The 17,962-nt window shown below is 32.4% G+C and overlaps 1 protein-coding gene across 3 annotated transcripts in view; it reads left to right on the top strand.

Annotated features, from left to right (window-relative positions):
* Positions 1-17,962, top strand: part of LOC130900196 (protein groucho) — a 396,521-nt gene that overhangs the window by 325,980 nt on the left and 52,579 nt on the right. For 2 of the 3 annotated variants that reach the window (XM_057810645.1, XM_057810646.1), the window contains exons 5-8: positions 2,665-2,802; positions 11,115-11,147; positions 16,477-16,743; positions 17,864-17,959. In XM_057810645.1, coding sequence (XP_057666628.1) covers positions 2,665-2,802; positions 11,115-11,147; positions 16,477-16,743; positions 17,864-17,959 — 534 coding nt within the window. The remainder of the gene's footprint in view (positions 1-2,664; positions 2,803-11,114; positions 11,148-16,476; positions 16,744-17,863; positions 17,960-17,962) is intronic. The other variant, XM_057810647.1, reaches the window with a different exon arrangement.

Here is a 17,962-nt window from a genome sequence, read left to right as displayed (position 1 = left end):
GTCTTCCCTTGTACAACCTCCAGCAATGACAACTTTCATCTTCTTTCTTCGTTAGCACCTTCGACTGGTTTGGATGGTAGTCTACATTTCGTTTTCTTTTAAACCACTAACATAAAATAACGAGAAATGTTGACATTCTCATTAACCATAATCATTGATTTGACCATCGAGTAACTAGACCATTATGAAGAGCTATTTGATGTTTTTGACTAAAAATTTAAGGTTTGAAAAGAATGCTTCTAAAAAACAACTGTTACCGCACGCAGTTAAAGTGAAACGTTGAAATGCTTTTAAAAAAACAACTGTTCTTACCACATCAAAAAGATGATTAACATCCAATTTTCATCAGCACTTCATATTTCTTACGCCAGTCGCAAAACATCGCATATTCTTTTCCGTACCTTTTCGAAGACTTAATTGGAATAATTTGCCCTATTGCTTCCGCACTTTTCTCAGCAGTTTCATTTGAATTATCAGACATTCTTTCGGAAAATATTTTTTGTATTTCCAAAAATTCAATATGTCTGTTTGTTTACATTCTTACATTAGGGACTTTTGTTAATTTTTATTTTTTTAAATAATAAGAGAATAATTAAAGGAGCTATTTTCAGTAAAATTGTCAAATTTCATTCATTTTATATTTTAATATAAGTTTGCTTTTTATTTAAAACCGAAAACAGTATGAAAAAAAAACATATTACGATATTCGTCCGTGAAGTTATTATTACAGTACTCGATAAGATATTCTTGACTCGGCTCCTTCGTTGCCTCGTCCATAAACATCTATCTCGTACCGTCCTAAATCACTTCCAGGACTTATAACGTAAATAACTATTTAAAGTCACCGATAAAAAAAGTACTATTTCCTCCGTTACGTCGCGGCGATGAAATACAAAGGCAATGTTGTTTGAGTGACTAAACTATCATTTTCGTTCGGATTTTTCTGTAGATTTTTTAATTTATCATTTATTTGGAATTATAATACGGGATATATGGGATATATCTAAGGGATTTCGTATTTTCAGATTGCGTTCTTATATCTTCGGTTATATTCTAAGATTAAGTGACATTTTTGATAAGTTATTATTTGCTTAAGGCCTATTTTTTGAGAGACTCTTGTGGAGGGTCTGACTAAGTGCCATTGGTGAGGATTAGCCCTGATCGCGGTTCCAAGGGAGTGGAGGGACGCACTCCATCTGTAGAAATTAATTAAGGTCCATTATTTAGTATGCTTTTGTGTCGCCCATTCAAAGAGTATACGAAAATTGGCAGAAAAAATTTTTATTTATAAATAACCTGACAGAACGACTTTAACATCTCATATGCGCGCTCTAATTTCGTGACCTCTATCGCACTCTTAAATTATGAATGTTTTAATAGTGAATATGCATTTCGTTTATTTATTTAGAGTGCTTTTAGTAAACAAAGATTTGAAGTTTTTCGTATCGCGCTTAATTTCTACGATATAGTGAAAATAATGAAAAATGATGCACATTCAAACATTCTTATTGTGTTCTTAGTCTTAATGAACTTTTTGATACTGAACTGATTTTCATAAAAATATGGGATTGAAGATTAACTAATACCTAAAGCTAAAAATCATTTAACGTTAAAATTTGACCTTTTATCATTAACACCTTCATTTTTAAAACATTCCACTGCTAATGAAGGAATTTCCATAAAAATATTTTTCGTTTGAATCTAAACTAAAATTGTGAAATGAATATGATTGATTCTACACTCTAGGTAATAAATACGGCTCACAATAGAAATTGCCAACAAAATTATTTTTGAACTATCATAACAATTAAGTTTTAAAAGTTGCTTTAAAACATTGAACTGTATACATTCAAAATTGATGAAACACTGGAAGAGAAAAAAGTATTACTGAACAAAAAAATTTTATTTCTTAAATAAATACATAGCAACCATCAGAATGTTTTTACTGTTGTGCGGAGAAGCACATGTCGAATTACAAAAAATCCCCAATGATTTTACAGCAAATTCTAACAGCTATATTGCTGCAATTTTCGACATGTACTTTGAAAGGATTGAAATTTATGGCTATACTCGTAACACATTAATTTTTATCGTACGTAGAAAAAACATGAAACTATTTTGTAAAACGTATTCTAACTTTTCTATGTCTAGATTTGAAACATCATATTTGATAAAAATGTTTATTCTAAACCGCTAAAATACAAATGGAAAACACTTTTTACTATTATTAAACATGGCGGTAAATAAATAAATGTTTCGTTCGTCATAACTCAATACAATTCAAAGATTTTTTAGGTACTTCAAAATAATATCTAGTATACATTTCCCCTAAAAGTTTTTTTGTGTTTAATGTAGCCGCTTTATTGACTACCCCTATTTTAACATCTATTGCATCTACATAATTCAACAATATTTCACATTATTAGTTTTTTATCAGGCTCATTCGATTAAATTTGAATAATTATTTTTAATGGAACGTTTAGTTCGGACAATGGAGAGAAACTTTAGTTTGACTTTATGTTTAAAATTCATTCCTTCAGGGATTTTTTTCACCTTGTAATTGTCAAACAAAAACCATTTACTGGACCATAATGGTTACATCTGAAACACATAACCAGCTTGTATTATTTGTATTAATGATTACGTATCTCTCTAATATTACAGACTGAAATTGCAAAACGCTTAAACGCTATTATCGCCCAAGTGCTGCCCTTCTTGGCTCAAGAGCATCAACAGCAAGTAGCCACAGCTGTCGAAAGGGCCAAACAAGTTACAATGGCCGAACTAAATTCCATTATAGGGGTAAGTTTCTCTCAATTTATTATATAGTATTTAATTTATTCAAATAAGTCTATCAGAAATATGAATATATATTTATTAGTATGTATTTTTTTTAGAATAGTTACTGTAGATACCAAATGTATTCATTTGGGACTTAGTAATTTCAGTAGATTTAGAGGAGATTAATTTTCAAAAAGGAATGTTTCTAGAATTTGAAAGTATAGAGCGCATTTATACTTCTAATATTTCGTATTACAAGAGTTTAAAAAAAGTGTTGAATTAAAATTTTTCAAATAATCCAGGTCATATTTATCACTGAACATCTAATTACTTACTGAATCTTAAACTTTTCTACCCTTACCGGTTTAAGGCATGTGGAGTCGAGCTACGATCCTCTAAAGTATCGTCCATTCTTTTTTATCCATTACTTTACGTCTCATCTCATTACAGCCAATGTTCCGTCTTCTGCCGCTATCTTCCTCGTTCCATGTTTTTCTTGGTCTTCTTCTCTAACTATTTTGACCTAGTATCACTTTAAGAAAATTAAAACAATGAACCCAATAGCGCCATGGTTTATTGAATAGCCGATTATTTCGAAAACAAAATCTAATAGATGCAGAGACATTAAGAACATGCTCTAGAAATTGTTAACATTTATTGAGCGTTGTATATTTACATTTTATAGGATACAATGGCATATGAATGTTGACTGTGGTAAAGTTTTTTTATTACTTATGCGGGAGAAGCGGTTTCTTTACGCTTGCTGTTATGGTCCAAAAATAGTTCATTTTATAATTGCGGGTGCGACGAGTTCAATTGCCGCACGCAAATTAAAATGAAACGTTGAAATAAAACACAACCAAAAAACACAAATGAAATATTGAAACTGAATTGAGGTTGGTGTATCAGACAGTTTAATTCAATAAATAAAATTATAAATCAACTCATACAAGTTTCAAAATAAATATGGAGTCGGAAATAATACCAGAAATTATACAATAACAAATAGTATATGCAATTTGTGTAACATTTTCTTTTACCATCTTCGCTTTCGTGAGCGACGACAATTGTAGCACTAGTTGCCCTATATACTATTTAAGCCTTCGCTTCAGACTTTCATTGTTAAAACTGTTAGCATTCCATTTAATACTTTGAAAAATCTTGATGAAATTTCGATCAATTTCTTACTTTTCATTTTAAAACAACATATGTTAACTGAATCGAAAATAATGGATTAAAATTGTATGCTAATTATACAATACATATAGTAGAATATTTATTAACATGTGTTATTGGTTTATCAAGCCAGTACCACACGATGCGTCCAATGCTTCCAAAGTTGGACGCTGGTATGATTGAACGCATCGTGTGGTCGTACTTTGCATATCACTCGACGAATCGGTTTTTTTAACCCGCTTTAAAGGAGTACCCAACATTGAAACGAAGCTGGAACCTACACTACACTTGTGGTACAACTACACACACTTCTTGTACTCTTGTGCGTGTATGCTACGTGTTTTGTATGAAAAACACGTATCATACAGTTCATTTTAAAAGAATTTATTTTTCATCATTTTTTTGCTACATTTCCATTTCTTAAGGTAAGTTTAGGTAAGGTTCCAGCCTTCTTCCAATGTTCAGCCATATGTTGGAAGGCAAATGTTGGCGCAAACGTTGGACGCATCGTGTAGTACCGGTTTTAGTTATATTTCTTGAGCGCATTGAACAAAATAAATGTAACACCCTAAGTAATAATGTAAACATGAATAAATGTTGAAACCTTCGTTCAAAAATTTATTAGTTTTGGCGATTAAGCAGAATCGAACCTTTTCAAATTACACAAAAAACACCACAAGAATTGTCTGGAAACTTTCCGACATAACATCCATTTTATTCATAATAATTTTCATTTTTCAACATAGTCTTCTTAGTCCAGCGATGTTATAGCTTTTAAACCCCAAATAATTATTGTCGTCTTTATCCTGAAAGCGTTTATATATTGGATAACGTCCTCGTCTGATGAAAACCTCTCTCCTACAAATGAAACTTTAAGGTTAAGAACCGGGAAAACGTCTTGTTATTGTTTTACATAATTGAAAATGTCGATAAATACAATCCCATGACTAAACCAAATAACGATCGTCATTACTTTTCGGACCAATGAAATCGTATTTAACTTTTTCAGAGCGGGTCGTCCTTTGTAATCCATTGTCTTGTCTGATTTCTCATGTTAGAAGTGTAGTGGTATATCCAGATTTCATGTACTGTTATGAATCGACGCAAAGAATCCGACTGATTTGGCTAAAGCAGCATCCAACTCGCAGATAGCTTACGCATGCATAATTCTTTAGTCGGTATATTGCAAATGCGTTCCTCCTATATGCCGATGGCTTCTACTATCTCTCTTACATTAATCCGACGGTGGGCCAGCACCGTTTGGTGAACTTTTCTTCATTTGTGTGAGAGTATATTTATTGATTGCTCCAAACTCAATTTTTCTCATTTTCAGAAAAATTTTCACGACTCACTTATACGATTGTCAAACAGAAGCTAAGCGTCCAAAATGACTGAGATTTTAGTGAGAATTTCTCAATGCATGTGCAAATATATTCCCTAATTTATATTGATAAATGCTGACATCTTCAAGTCGGCAACTTTTCAGAAAATCTTCGTATATTAAATCATTCTTTTTGTCAATCGGACTATCGGACTATATTTATTTTAAATGAAAATTTCATTCAATTTCGTACTGTCGGATACTTAAAAATCCAATGTACAAGGGTAAAATGAAATTTGAATTAATATTATAGTTACTACTTTGCAAGAAATGTATTTATCCAAACCTTGAATTCTTTTTGTTGTCTTCTTTCTGAATGGCTATCATATGCTCTATCATGGCTTTTACAATATCAGAACTGGCGTAAAAATTTTGAGGTAGATTGAAGAGACAGAAATGTGACCCAACGCGTTGCCATGTAAAGAAGAACGAGAAGAAAAACGTTGAACCAATTTTTATATACAACGACGTAATCCACAATATGATCCTTGCACAGACAATTGGATTAACTTCTGCTAAGCATAACAGTATATCAATATTTATAAAAAGACTGTAGTATATAGTCACACATAAAGTATAGTACAATTTTGAAGAAAACTAACAAAAACTTGGTTTATCAAGAGAAACTTTGTATCATAACTAGCATGAGGGCATTAACGCATATCGCTTCGAACTGAGACCGTTCTGTAACATGTCAAAGATCAGATATTATAATGGATAACGCTTCCTATCTTAGTCGCTGGATGGAACGTATTTCTACATCAAACAGTCGGAAACCTGAAATGCAACAATGGCTACGTGCGAAGGGGATTAGATACGATGATAGTGCAATTAAAGCAAATTAAATATACAACTATCAAACAACATGGCCAATTACAATCAAAACTTTGTCGCCAAATCATTGAGAAAAAAAACTTATTCAAGCACAAAAACATATATAAAATTTAAAGAGGCTATCTTTGAATTTTTGCTGATTACTTCAATAAAAATTGCCGTATTAATATGGAAGAACGCTGTACCTCACGTTCGATAAGAGGAATCCGATTTTCTGCGACCCATATCAACAGAGACGGATTAAATTATTCTAATGAATAACTTCGAAAATTTTTCAAATATTTTTCAAATATCACACATAGATGCTTGAAACAAAACACAACAATATTTTAACTTATAATTATATGGCGCTTGAATTTGAATAATTCATTTCAATTTGTGTTATAAATATTGTGTCCAGTTCAGTAACGTCATCCCGCCATGATTAATTTTTTGAGTCACGTAAGATTGGGTAATGAATAATACAATAACTCGATTTAATGTAATTTGAATACTTAGATTCGTAGATATTAAAAATTGAACTACATGAATTTGTAACGTTTCAATATATGTAGATATATATAATTCAAAAGTTGGGGCTTTGTTGGCCTTATTTACCTCTTCAGTGGCTTTTTGACATATTCCTTCATTTTGGTATCTTTACGGGGGTTGTCTGAAATATTTACGACTTAACCAATTGTATAATTTTTATTTTTCAGCATAGTATCCTCGTAGTCCAGTGATCTCTAAGAATTTTAACCCTTCTAAATAATAGCTGCAGTCTTTCTGTGCAAGTGAAACTTTCAGCTTAAAAGATAGCAATAGAAAGTTGCTGAGGACCAGATCTGGTAAAACCGTGACTGGTCACGAAATTCGTGAATTATTGCCATGGCGATCACCTAAGAGTGAGAAGTTGCGTTGTCCTAGTGGAAAAACAATTTCTTTGTCTTCAAATGCGGTCGCTTTTCGCTATTTCTTTCGTTACATCATCTAGTAATGATGTGTTATACTCTCCTGTTATTGTTTTACCTGAAGATGAATACAATCTCATCACTATCCCTAAAACAGTCTCCATCACTTTTCCGGAAGATAAAACTCTCTTTGCCTTTGAAATCCGCTATTGTTCTGCATATCACAGCCCGCTTTTAATTGTGGGTTTCATTGGTAAATCATATTTTTCGTGGCTTCAATTCAAACTAAATATGATAAACTTAATTTTTCCTTGTTTGAATTACGATTTAACTTTCATTTTATCAACCAACATTGAATACCTTTGTATCCATTCAAGCTTCTAAATTTAGTTTTTATGCATAACCTTATAAACAACGTCGTTGTGCACGAACACACCTGTATAAAGTAATTTTTTGAAAGAAATACTACGCACCATCGTAAACAACTATAAAAATATATAATTTAATATCCCACATCCTATAATTTCTTATTGAAAACCATAATAAAATTAATTAAATTTTAATTGTGGGTTAAAATATAAAAGTCAATCAAAAATTCATTCTAAACCGTCGAAGGTAATAAATTTTTCATCCGCATTCACCTGTCGTCCTATCAAATTATTTAAAAAAAAAACAGTTGTAAGGTATACGAGCTGAATTTTTATTTTGAATTTAGAATTTTTCAAATCCGAATTTCGAGTTTGGAAGTTTTAAAAAAAATCGCAAATACTCAAGATACTTGAGCAATAAGTTCTTAGCTTAATAAGTAGTAGTAAGTCATAGAAATCGAACTAATGGTGAAATTATTGCTAAATAGTTGCCAAAGAATCAATTTTGTTGCTCTTGTAGTTTACGCTAACTTTATATTTCAATGTTTTTGTTATCAAAAATTTTGCTGCTAATTATTTGCCAGAGTGAATTCTGTTGATCCGGCGGATCCCTCAAATCCAAGTTAATATGAACTTCATTTACATCATGGCATAAAAAATACTAAATTTCGTTATTAATTTGTTGCCAGCCGATTCATTCATTTAATTTTTTCACTGTTCAGTTTACAAATAATTTATTAATTCTTCCACCAGGACGATTCGTCAGAATAGAATTTGCTATTTAAACGGGTTTTTGAAATGGCTTTAGATGATTGGAAAATTGTATATTCAGCAATAAGCAACAAAATATGAACAAATAATTCATTCTGATTTTCAAAAAAATATCCCAATTGAATTTTATATGCTTTATATTTCGATTATTTTATGTTTACACAGCTAGAAACAAGAACTCGGTCATGTTTTCAAGAAAAACATTCCAATATAGAATGTAAGGGTGTATATAACTGAATCAGCACCCAGTCGACTCGCTTCTTACAGAGACTTCATGTTATGTCTATATACAGAGCCGGACTTAGAGTCATCGTGGCCCCCGGGCCAAAATACTTAAGGGGCCTATGTAAGGCGGGCGTTTTACGTGAATTCTTACATCAAGTTGATTTTTCATTATAGTCAATTTATTCATTATTTCTAACTAAAAATAGTACAAAATTACGTTCATAAATTAAAAACATTTTGCGCAAATGATTGCGCATAAAAAAATTTATGTTGATTCTGAACATTGGCTATGGATGTATTTTTTCGCTTGCATTCATATGTTTAAAAATCAATCATATGGCTCGTCGCGAGGCCCCCCGCACCGGGGGCCCCCGGCGCACGCCCGGGTTGGCCCATGCCTAAGTCCGGTTCTGTCTATATACTTGGGATGTTTGACAACTTCCAAATTATGAGAAACAATTATTAACATTTTCAGTCAACACCCACTTTATTTGCTAAGCTGTCTAAAAATGTTCGGATTTTTTGTTACTAGTTGTTAGTTACTAGTCCTCTAGGGCCTAGGCAATTATTGTATTAGCAACAAATTACAAATCATACCAAAAGTAATGAAAAATATCAAGGTAGCAAAATTTGATTTGGGATATTCCTCTTAAAAAAGACGGCCGATTTCTTGTTTATATTTAGTTGCTTAGTTAACTATATATATTAATTATTTATATTTGATATATTTTATATTATTTAATTTAATTAGGCCATCTATTTACAATTCAAAAGTCTGATTATTATATATAATTTATTTCATTCCACTAATAAGTAACCTGCGGGGATCATCATCATCATCATCATCAATTATTCGAGTAATTACAAAAGGGGTTCGTAAAAGTTTTATAGTTTAGATGTATGTTTCTAAAACAAATCGAAGGGTGTTTTCGTGATCGATATGCCGAATCGAAAGTTCCTCTTCTTTGAACCAGAAACATAAATGAAATTGATTGTGGAATTGTACAGACAATGTTGTGGGGGTGGGGAGGGGATGCAAGTTGAGGTATACAATCAGTGTCTAGATGACATCTACTAACGGTACGGCGATGCTTTTCTTCCTATCGCAAGAGGTACCGAAAAATTTCCATGTCTCGTTATAAGGAAGACTATTAGACCATATAAAGACTCTCTCTGTCGCAATTAAAATAAGTGGATGACGAGGCCGGTATTCACGAACTAACTGAAGAGTATCAACACATAAATTAAATTTGCAAAAGAGTAAAATCATCTTGTTCCTTTACAACTGTTTGTGTGTCAAGCATTTTCCTGAATTTGAATTTGTGATGACTCCTACCACCCTATACCTCCAATAACCAGTAAACACCCTATGGACTTAGGAATCATAAGAAACTTCAAAGTTCATTATCGAAAAGAAGTAAATAGGCATTAATATAATTGAAAGGACCTTGAAATCAATATTTTGAAGGAAGTGAGATTTGCCTAGAAAGCTTGGCTTTTCATCTCCTAAACGATTATATCAAATTGCTTCTTGAATAAGATTTTGCAGTTGAAGAATCCAGAATCGTAATCGTAGATCCAGAATTTAGAATTGTAATCGTAGATCCAGAACCCCCAGTCTAGAAGTCGAATGTTTCCAGGTGATATCATCCATACTATGGACTTATAAACTACATTTGATAGTTGACGTTGATTGCGACGTCATGATAAGGGGAACGAGATTGGATGAAGAGATCGAGGATTCAGATGAAGATCCTACAGAAGCCACTCTGGTTCGTGAAAAAGCACTTACAGGATTTGCCATTGCGAATGTATCGTTTGTGATCCATCATACTTTGATTATATTTAGGAGCTCACGAAACTCATTAAACGAATAAAAACTTATAGCGCCCAATAAGCGGCAATACAAATTTGTGAGTTTTTCTGAATGTAGTTTTCAAATTATGTTCAAATATGTATACGTATTTAAATATACATTTTCCCAATTCAGTTTTCAAATTCATTCATTCCTACCTCTATATAAGGAATTTCTGACTTATAAACTTAAATGTAAGGAAACCTGGACATAAGGAAAAAAATATGATTCTTAGAGATTTTTTCTAATGAATTATTAATGTTTTAACTGTAGTTTTATTTTTAGTGTCAGTAATTGAATAGTCATTTTAGATATAGTAATCACTCTACCAAAATGAAATATAGGTGGAACCATTTATAACATTAAGTACAATCGTACAGTAAATTTTTAGTTCACTCTGTAGATGTCCCTAGATTATTTCTCTTAAATTCAGTTTAAAAACTGAACCATATGCGACAATTTATAAAAATAGATAATTCATCAAAATAATTATTTATTTGATTGTTATTCATATGCAGAGTGTTTATTTCGAGGTTTTTTTAAATATAATTTGGTAAAATTGCATATTGAAAGAAGAGCTGTTGCGTTTACAAAACGTTTTTGTTTGTCCAGATAAATAGCATGTCGTTGCCTACAATTTTTTTAATAGTTTTGAATACATAATAAACAACTCATCGAACGTTGCGTTGTCACTCTAAAACCTCACCCTGCATGTTAGTAACGATTAATTTATTTTCTATACCATTTATATCTGTACATTTAGTGTGATAAATTGGTATTTAAGGTGATGGTCATTTGTATTATTATCAATTAAATTGTGTTGTTGTTTCCAGCAACAGCAACAACAAGGCCTTCAACAGTTGCTTGTAAGTAGTTCTTTAGTTGTTTCGTATTTTAAAGTAGATTTTAAACAAGATGACTCCCAAAAATAGATAGAGTATGAAACCAACTAAATATCGGTATTTATCAAATTTTGTAGACAAGTACAACGATGTCTAGTGCCATAGAATTTGTACCCGGTTTCACCGGAAATAACCTCACCTTATGCAATTCGGATACCATGTATATATTTACCAATTTTGTTATTTTGAATTAGTAAATATAGTATGGAAACCAGACATTGTATTTCGAAAATTGTGTTTGTATTTGTGTTTCTAAACAAAATTACAAAAGTTCCCACTGATAGAAGTTACTTTAGTAATAGAGTGTTAGGAACAGTTCTAAGGGCAAATCTAATGAATACCTGATTATTACGTACAGCTGGAATTTATCGAATATTGCGTAGGTTGATGTTTGTCGAGGGTGAGACAAGGCCTGATCCTTCAGGTAGGGGATGATGCTAACTATTTTTATTTAACAAAATACGTGGGCTGTATTATTTAAATGTTGCAACTGCTGTAAGTATTAGTGGTTAGTCAGTTACACTACTTATAAGGGTTAGTATGTTTTATGAAATCAGTAAGAACTAATTTGTTGTTGAAGTCAAATGTTTCTACTCAACAGCTAGGAAAGGCTCATGGTGGTGTAGGCTTTCTTTGTCGTGTCGCATTCCACTGCTTTGTCGCACCCTTGTCATACATCAACCTAGCGGGCTGTACACAATCTTCGCAAAATCTCCACTAAAACCAAAATAAAACTATATAGTTGAGGATTGGACAGACAGTTTGAGAAGCAACGACGTCACTTGTATAAAATGGCTTCCAAAAACTGTAAATAACACTTTTTTTGCTATATTTGCGGCGAGTTCATTTTGTTGTCAAATATAAAACTCTATCTAGGGGCCAGATTAAGAGAGAAAAATACTGAGAACAAATATTACAGGAGATATAGAGAAAAATAGGAAAAAAAACAGGAAGAGAAAATATAATAAGGTATATAAAAGCACAAAGACTAAATTGGGCAGAACACATGAGAAGGAAACCTACAGAAATAGTAAGGAGGATAACACAATGGATCCCTATGTGGCAAACAAAGAAATACCAGCTCAAACTAGTATCATGGTTCCACAAGCATTTGTTATTTTATTGTTTAATTTCATTGATTGTTTGTACATCTAAATACATTAGTTCAATATATACCTATACCTAGCTACCTATAATAATCCCTGTATAGCAGTGATTGTAAGAAATGGGTTTGGTTCCACAATGTTTCGTACCACTGGTACAAAAATGATTATAAAAAAAGTTTACGAAACGTTAAATCGTCGAAATGTTGGAACAACTTCTGCAATTGAAAGAAAAAAAAATCAAACTGAAATCTATTCATAGCGGATAAAAGTGATGCTAATTTAATTTGAAAAGGATATTAATCGGAAAAGGATGCAAGACTAAAACAAACTATCCTTTCTTATATTCAACAAAGACTAATTGAGAGCGAAAATAATATTCAATATGGCCGTACAAGTCTATGAAAAATTCGCTTGCAAATTGGGATTAAATACTTAGATCGATAGAACATATCCAGTTATAGGTATCTAACTGAGACATGATATGCTTCTCGATATCAAAGTATATACACCTAAAGAATGCCGGGCAAAGGCACCTTCAAACTGAGAACAATTCATCACAATAATTCATGCTGGATCAAAAATGGGCTCGATTCCAAATACGTTGTTGTTGTCATCAAAAATTAAAGATATCAGTTTAGAATACCAAGGCAGAAAATTTGGTTCTAAATATATCCGAAAATAAACTTATTGTAATGAACAACGTACCTTGTCACAAACAACAAGTATATAGTGTATACCAAATTGTGAAAAATAAATTCAAGTAGATTTTTTTAATCGTGATACTTGTATTGGACTACTCGTAATATTAATAACTTGATATATCGACGCAAAAATTCAAGTTTATTGTGATTGAACAGCTGGAAACTGGACTGGTATTCGGTTTTGTTTTGGGTCGATTGTTAGCTAGTGCGGCACCCACCTTCGCATACCCAAATATTAGTCACGTTCATTTGATAGCTTTATGATTTCTGCTTTCTCAATCAGCTTTACATTACGGTTATTTGAAATTATTTTTTGGACTTGGGGCTTATTTCGCCTTAGCAATCCACTTTTTAATGGTTGATTTTCCTCGGCCATCGTCCGAATAATGTTTATTAGACCAATGGTTCTTTTACAAAAAGCAATGCTTTATTAACTTTTCCTGTTATCCATTTTTTCAAACTAATAAAACTCGCAAAGTGGTATATCCGATAAATAATTCAGCTTCAAGCGAGAAATCAACTTAACCATTCTATCCACACAACTCCAGTTGAATCTTCGTACACGAGCTTGTAAAAATACATTTTCGTACGAATTTTTACCCAAGGTAACCACCGTCTAACGACCACTTAGTCAAAAAAAGTGTTTACAGTTTACAAAAAGCATCGTTTTCAACAGTCTGGCATTTATGTCAATGACTTATAAATCCAGATCAATCTATCATATCTCCAGACCTGTATAAAACAAATTTCTAGACTTGATATTTTAACGTATATCTGACAGAGTCTGCCTCACGCTGTATAAAACATAAAAATTAGCTCCGTTGTAAAATACGTTGCTACACTGTAGATAATGACCCATAACATATTTCTATGAAGGATCTCTATTATTTTTAACCTTCCCAAAGGAATAAAAAGTCCATAAAACCGATTTTTATTGATTATACGCCTTAATTTTATAAATTGATGTCGGTTTATTATTTCGTTATGGCTGAATCGTGAATTTAATTTCGAGAATCTATTCTGGAAAGTAATCAAAAAGTTTTTTGTGTATTTACACTACTTCTGTTCAGGTAAAATTCAATATAATTTAAAAATTTAAAAAAGGACGAAGCGTCCCTCGTTTCATAATGACCGCGACTTTTCATTTGATAGGACTCTGTCTTGTATAATTCCAATATATTAAGCCTCCTCCAAAACTCTTCTAAAGATACTGTACTCCAACTCTCATACCATCTTTTTGGTGGTGTGTCTAGTGATTGGTTTCTGTTTTTTGCACGTTTTGCCCACTTGCTTTCAAAACCCTTCTCGCCACAACTAAATTGGAATTATTTTGTTGTTGTTGATGTTTTGGCTATCGTTTTCGTTGTATACGTCAAAATTTTATCTTTATAGGTCCTCATCGTTCTGATCATATCGTTTTTCCATATTATTTCTCTCAAATATCCGCTGAGACTTCATGCTTGTGATTTCGCGTTTCCTCGCCTTTCCTATTGAATTCTTCTTACTTGTAATTGCTACTACAAGGTAATTGAATTCTATTATTTTTTTTTGTTATACAGCTAGATCACTTCTGATCGCATCTAAGACTTCGACCATTGAGTCTTTTTAGTTGGAATACTCATATTTATCCGCCGTAGTCTTTATACTTTACTGTGGGATATTCTCAGAGCGTAATGCATAATTATTGAAATGTACTAACTCAACGGTCTTTGCTCTGATTTGCAATTATAGAAAGTCATGAGAATCTAAGATACGTGAGATAGTGTACGGAAAATTTACTTAGTTACTTGCCAGTTCATTCTAGAATAACACTATTGGGTTGAATTTGTAGCTACGTGTCAAATATATCTGTTCATTTGGTCTAAATGATTACTTTTGAGAATTTTAATTTGAATGAACTCTTATTGGCACTCGTTCTTCTGGTATCAAATATTTGCATTGGGTAAGCTCTGATCTATTACGGTGAGATTTAAGTTCATAATCATTCGATTTTTACGAATAAACAATAAACAATTTGTTTAGTGTCAGATTAGTAAATTGACAAACTATAGTCAATTTATGAATGTCTTACAAAACAATATTGACCAGTAAATTTTTTATGTTATATGATAGGACACTGGTTCACAAAATGATTCGAAACATAATAATATGGAGATGCTGCTTCCAATCCTCTAGTCACAAAAAACAAACATTGATACAGAAATACATTATTGCCATTTCTGATCTGATATTGCGCTTCAGTTACGTCAACATGATTTCCTGCTCTTTTAGCGTACAATTAGTCGTTTTACCACCTACTGCAAAACTGGATTTTGATTAGTTTTACATAAGAACCATAAATCCAAAAGAATCGCCTCTTGATCCCCGTTAATTTTTTAAGGTAATCTGGAAAAGAAAAATAAATTTATGTATTTTCGGACAATAATGTCTTTGGAATTTTTAAGAACATTTGAGCTGCGCAACAACAACGTATTTTTGGAGATGCCCAAGTTTTTTGAAATCCTAGCCTTATTATTTATTTTCTTTATAAACATGCTATCAAGTTTAAACCTATAGTTTGAAATTGATATCTTTACTTTTCTTCTAAAACTCATCTCAAAGATTATTTTCAACTGTTATTGCGGTACTCCGGGGAATTTGTTGGAGTCAAGAGAATAGAGATTCGTAAAACGCATTTTGTGTCTTCGGCAAAAGAGAATCGCTTAATTTGTGGAGAACATCCTCGAGAATGATCTAGTTGTCATTGGATATTGCAATGAAATGTGTGCCAATTTTGAGCGTCTTACAAAACTTTATTACCCCAAAATCTTATTTTACTGTGCTAAAAGAATGTTCGTATTTTTGTGAGTCATCCTGTGCAATAAAATTGAACTTAGACGTCAAGGATTGCGTTAATATTTTTACAGAAAACGTTTTTAATTTGTACCTAGTTTACATTTGTGAATTGTTTTTGTAAAAATATCGTTTGTATGTAAACTTTTTTTGATATTTAGAGAATATTGCATGGTATTCTTTTAATTATTACCATAGTTTTCTTCTATTTTTTAATAAAGAAACAGAGAATATATGTATATATCCATGTTATTATTAATTAGATGAAATTTCCTTTAGTTCAAACTGAATCTTTGTAAAAATAATGCCTTATTACCATTTGTGATATTGTCTCTATTTTTGATAAAAAACAATATTTGTATTCTATCGTTCACAACGCAATTTTTGTTTTTACGATGTAATTTCAGTTCTCAATTCATATTCTCGTAAGGAAAGACGTTTTTGATTATGTACATTCAAAAGATTGTTATTCTGTTCTTATATTTTTTCATCAAAAATTCATTTTTTCATGATGTTTCGAAAATATATACTGCTTTGAAAAACTGATTGTTTTTGGATAATTTCAAACATATTTATAATTACAAGTAGCACAAATATTTGTTTGCATATGATATCAACAATATAAAATAATATTAATGTATTATTTTTATATAGCAACAAATACACGCCCAACAGCTACCGCACGGTGCTCATGGACCTGGGTTACCAATGGGTCCACATCCAGGTCTCCCAGGAATGGGTCCAGCAGCTGGTTTATTGGGCTTCGGAGCTGGATTGGCAGCAGGAGTTCCTGGTGCACCTGGAGGTCCTCATCCTTCAGTCGCTGGTGGTGCACATCCTCTACTTAAACCTGCCGATCTCCATGCTAGAGATCATCAAGATCTTAAAAGGCCTGGCAGCACAAATGCTGAAGAAAGACTGGTAAGATTAAACCTGATTTTTTTATAGAACGAATGGTTTCGCTCGAACCATACAATCTACTTCATTACGAGAGTTCAACTTTTTTGAGATATGTCAAATCTGATATTGTCATTATAAAGTTTAACATTTTTACTGGCGAACGTACTCAGAACATGTAGCCATAAGAGTGCTATTCAACGTTCAACGAGGTTTAAACCAACAGAAGTGTGCCGATCAACTCGCTTCGAGCTTTGGTGAAGAAGTACCATCTCGAGCCACCGGCTTTCGTTGGATTTCCGAATTCAATCGTGGTCGCACTTAGCTACTGAATGAATTTAGTGAAGGTCGTCCAAAATTGGCTGTTATACCAGAGAACATCGATGCTATGCGTAAACTGATATTGCAAAATCGTCATGTGACATACAGTGAGATGGAGGCATACTTAGGCATCAGTTACACTCGCATACATTCAATATTGCAAAAAAATTTGGCTGTCAAAACGATTTCTTCCTGTTGGATACCGCATAATTTGACAATTGCTCAAAAAGCTCGTGTCGATTGATCCTAAGATAGACTTTAATTGCAGCGCTGCAAAAAACGTCTATAAGATTGTGATATTCGACCCCTAATGGATCTATGCATATGAACCTGAAACTAACAACAATCGACTCTAAGGGTCTTCCGAAACGAGCCAAATCGAACAAAAGTTGTTCGCGCACAAAACACTTCGAAGCAAATGATCGCATGTTTTTTCGGAATAACTGGACATTTTGCCACCTTTCCATTAGAGCCACATAAAACGGTCAATTCTGAATGGTAAACCAATCGCGGAAGACTTATCATTCTCAGCCAAGAAAATGCGAGCTCTCACACATCAGTTCACACAAAAACGTTTTTAAACATTCAAAATATAGTGGTTATTTGACATCTAATGATTTTTTCCCGCAGATGAAAAAATTTCGAATTCAACGTTTTTCTACACCTGAAGAAGCGGTTGATGCGTTCAAATCATATGTTTTGAAATAATAAAGCCATATCCAATTATAAATATTTATTTTTATTTATCTATCTCAAAACTTGTATAGTAACCTTCGTATTACACAAATTGAAAATCAGTCAAAAAACTCTTTTATTTTCGCAGAACTCTGTTTCACCTGGCGATAGAGATAAATATAGGTCACGATCTCCAACAGAAGTCGATACTGTGAAACGACGAAAAGAAGACAAATTAGGACATGTA

The sequence above is a fragment of the Diorhabda carinulata genome, chromosome 12 (genome assembly GCF_026250575.1).
Source record: "Diorhabda carinulata isolate Delta chromosome 12, icDioCari1.1, whole genome shotgun sequence".
Taxonomy (NCBI): Eukaryota; Metazoa; Arthropoda; class Insecta; order Coleoptera; family Chrysomelidae; genus Diorhabda; species Diorhabda carinulata.
Note: the sequence above shows the minus strand (reverse complement) of the source record. Positions and strands in the feature narration are given on the sequence as shown.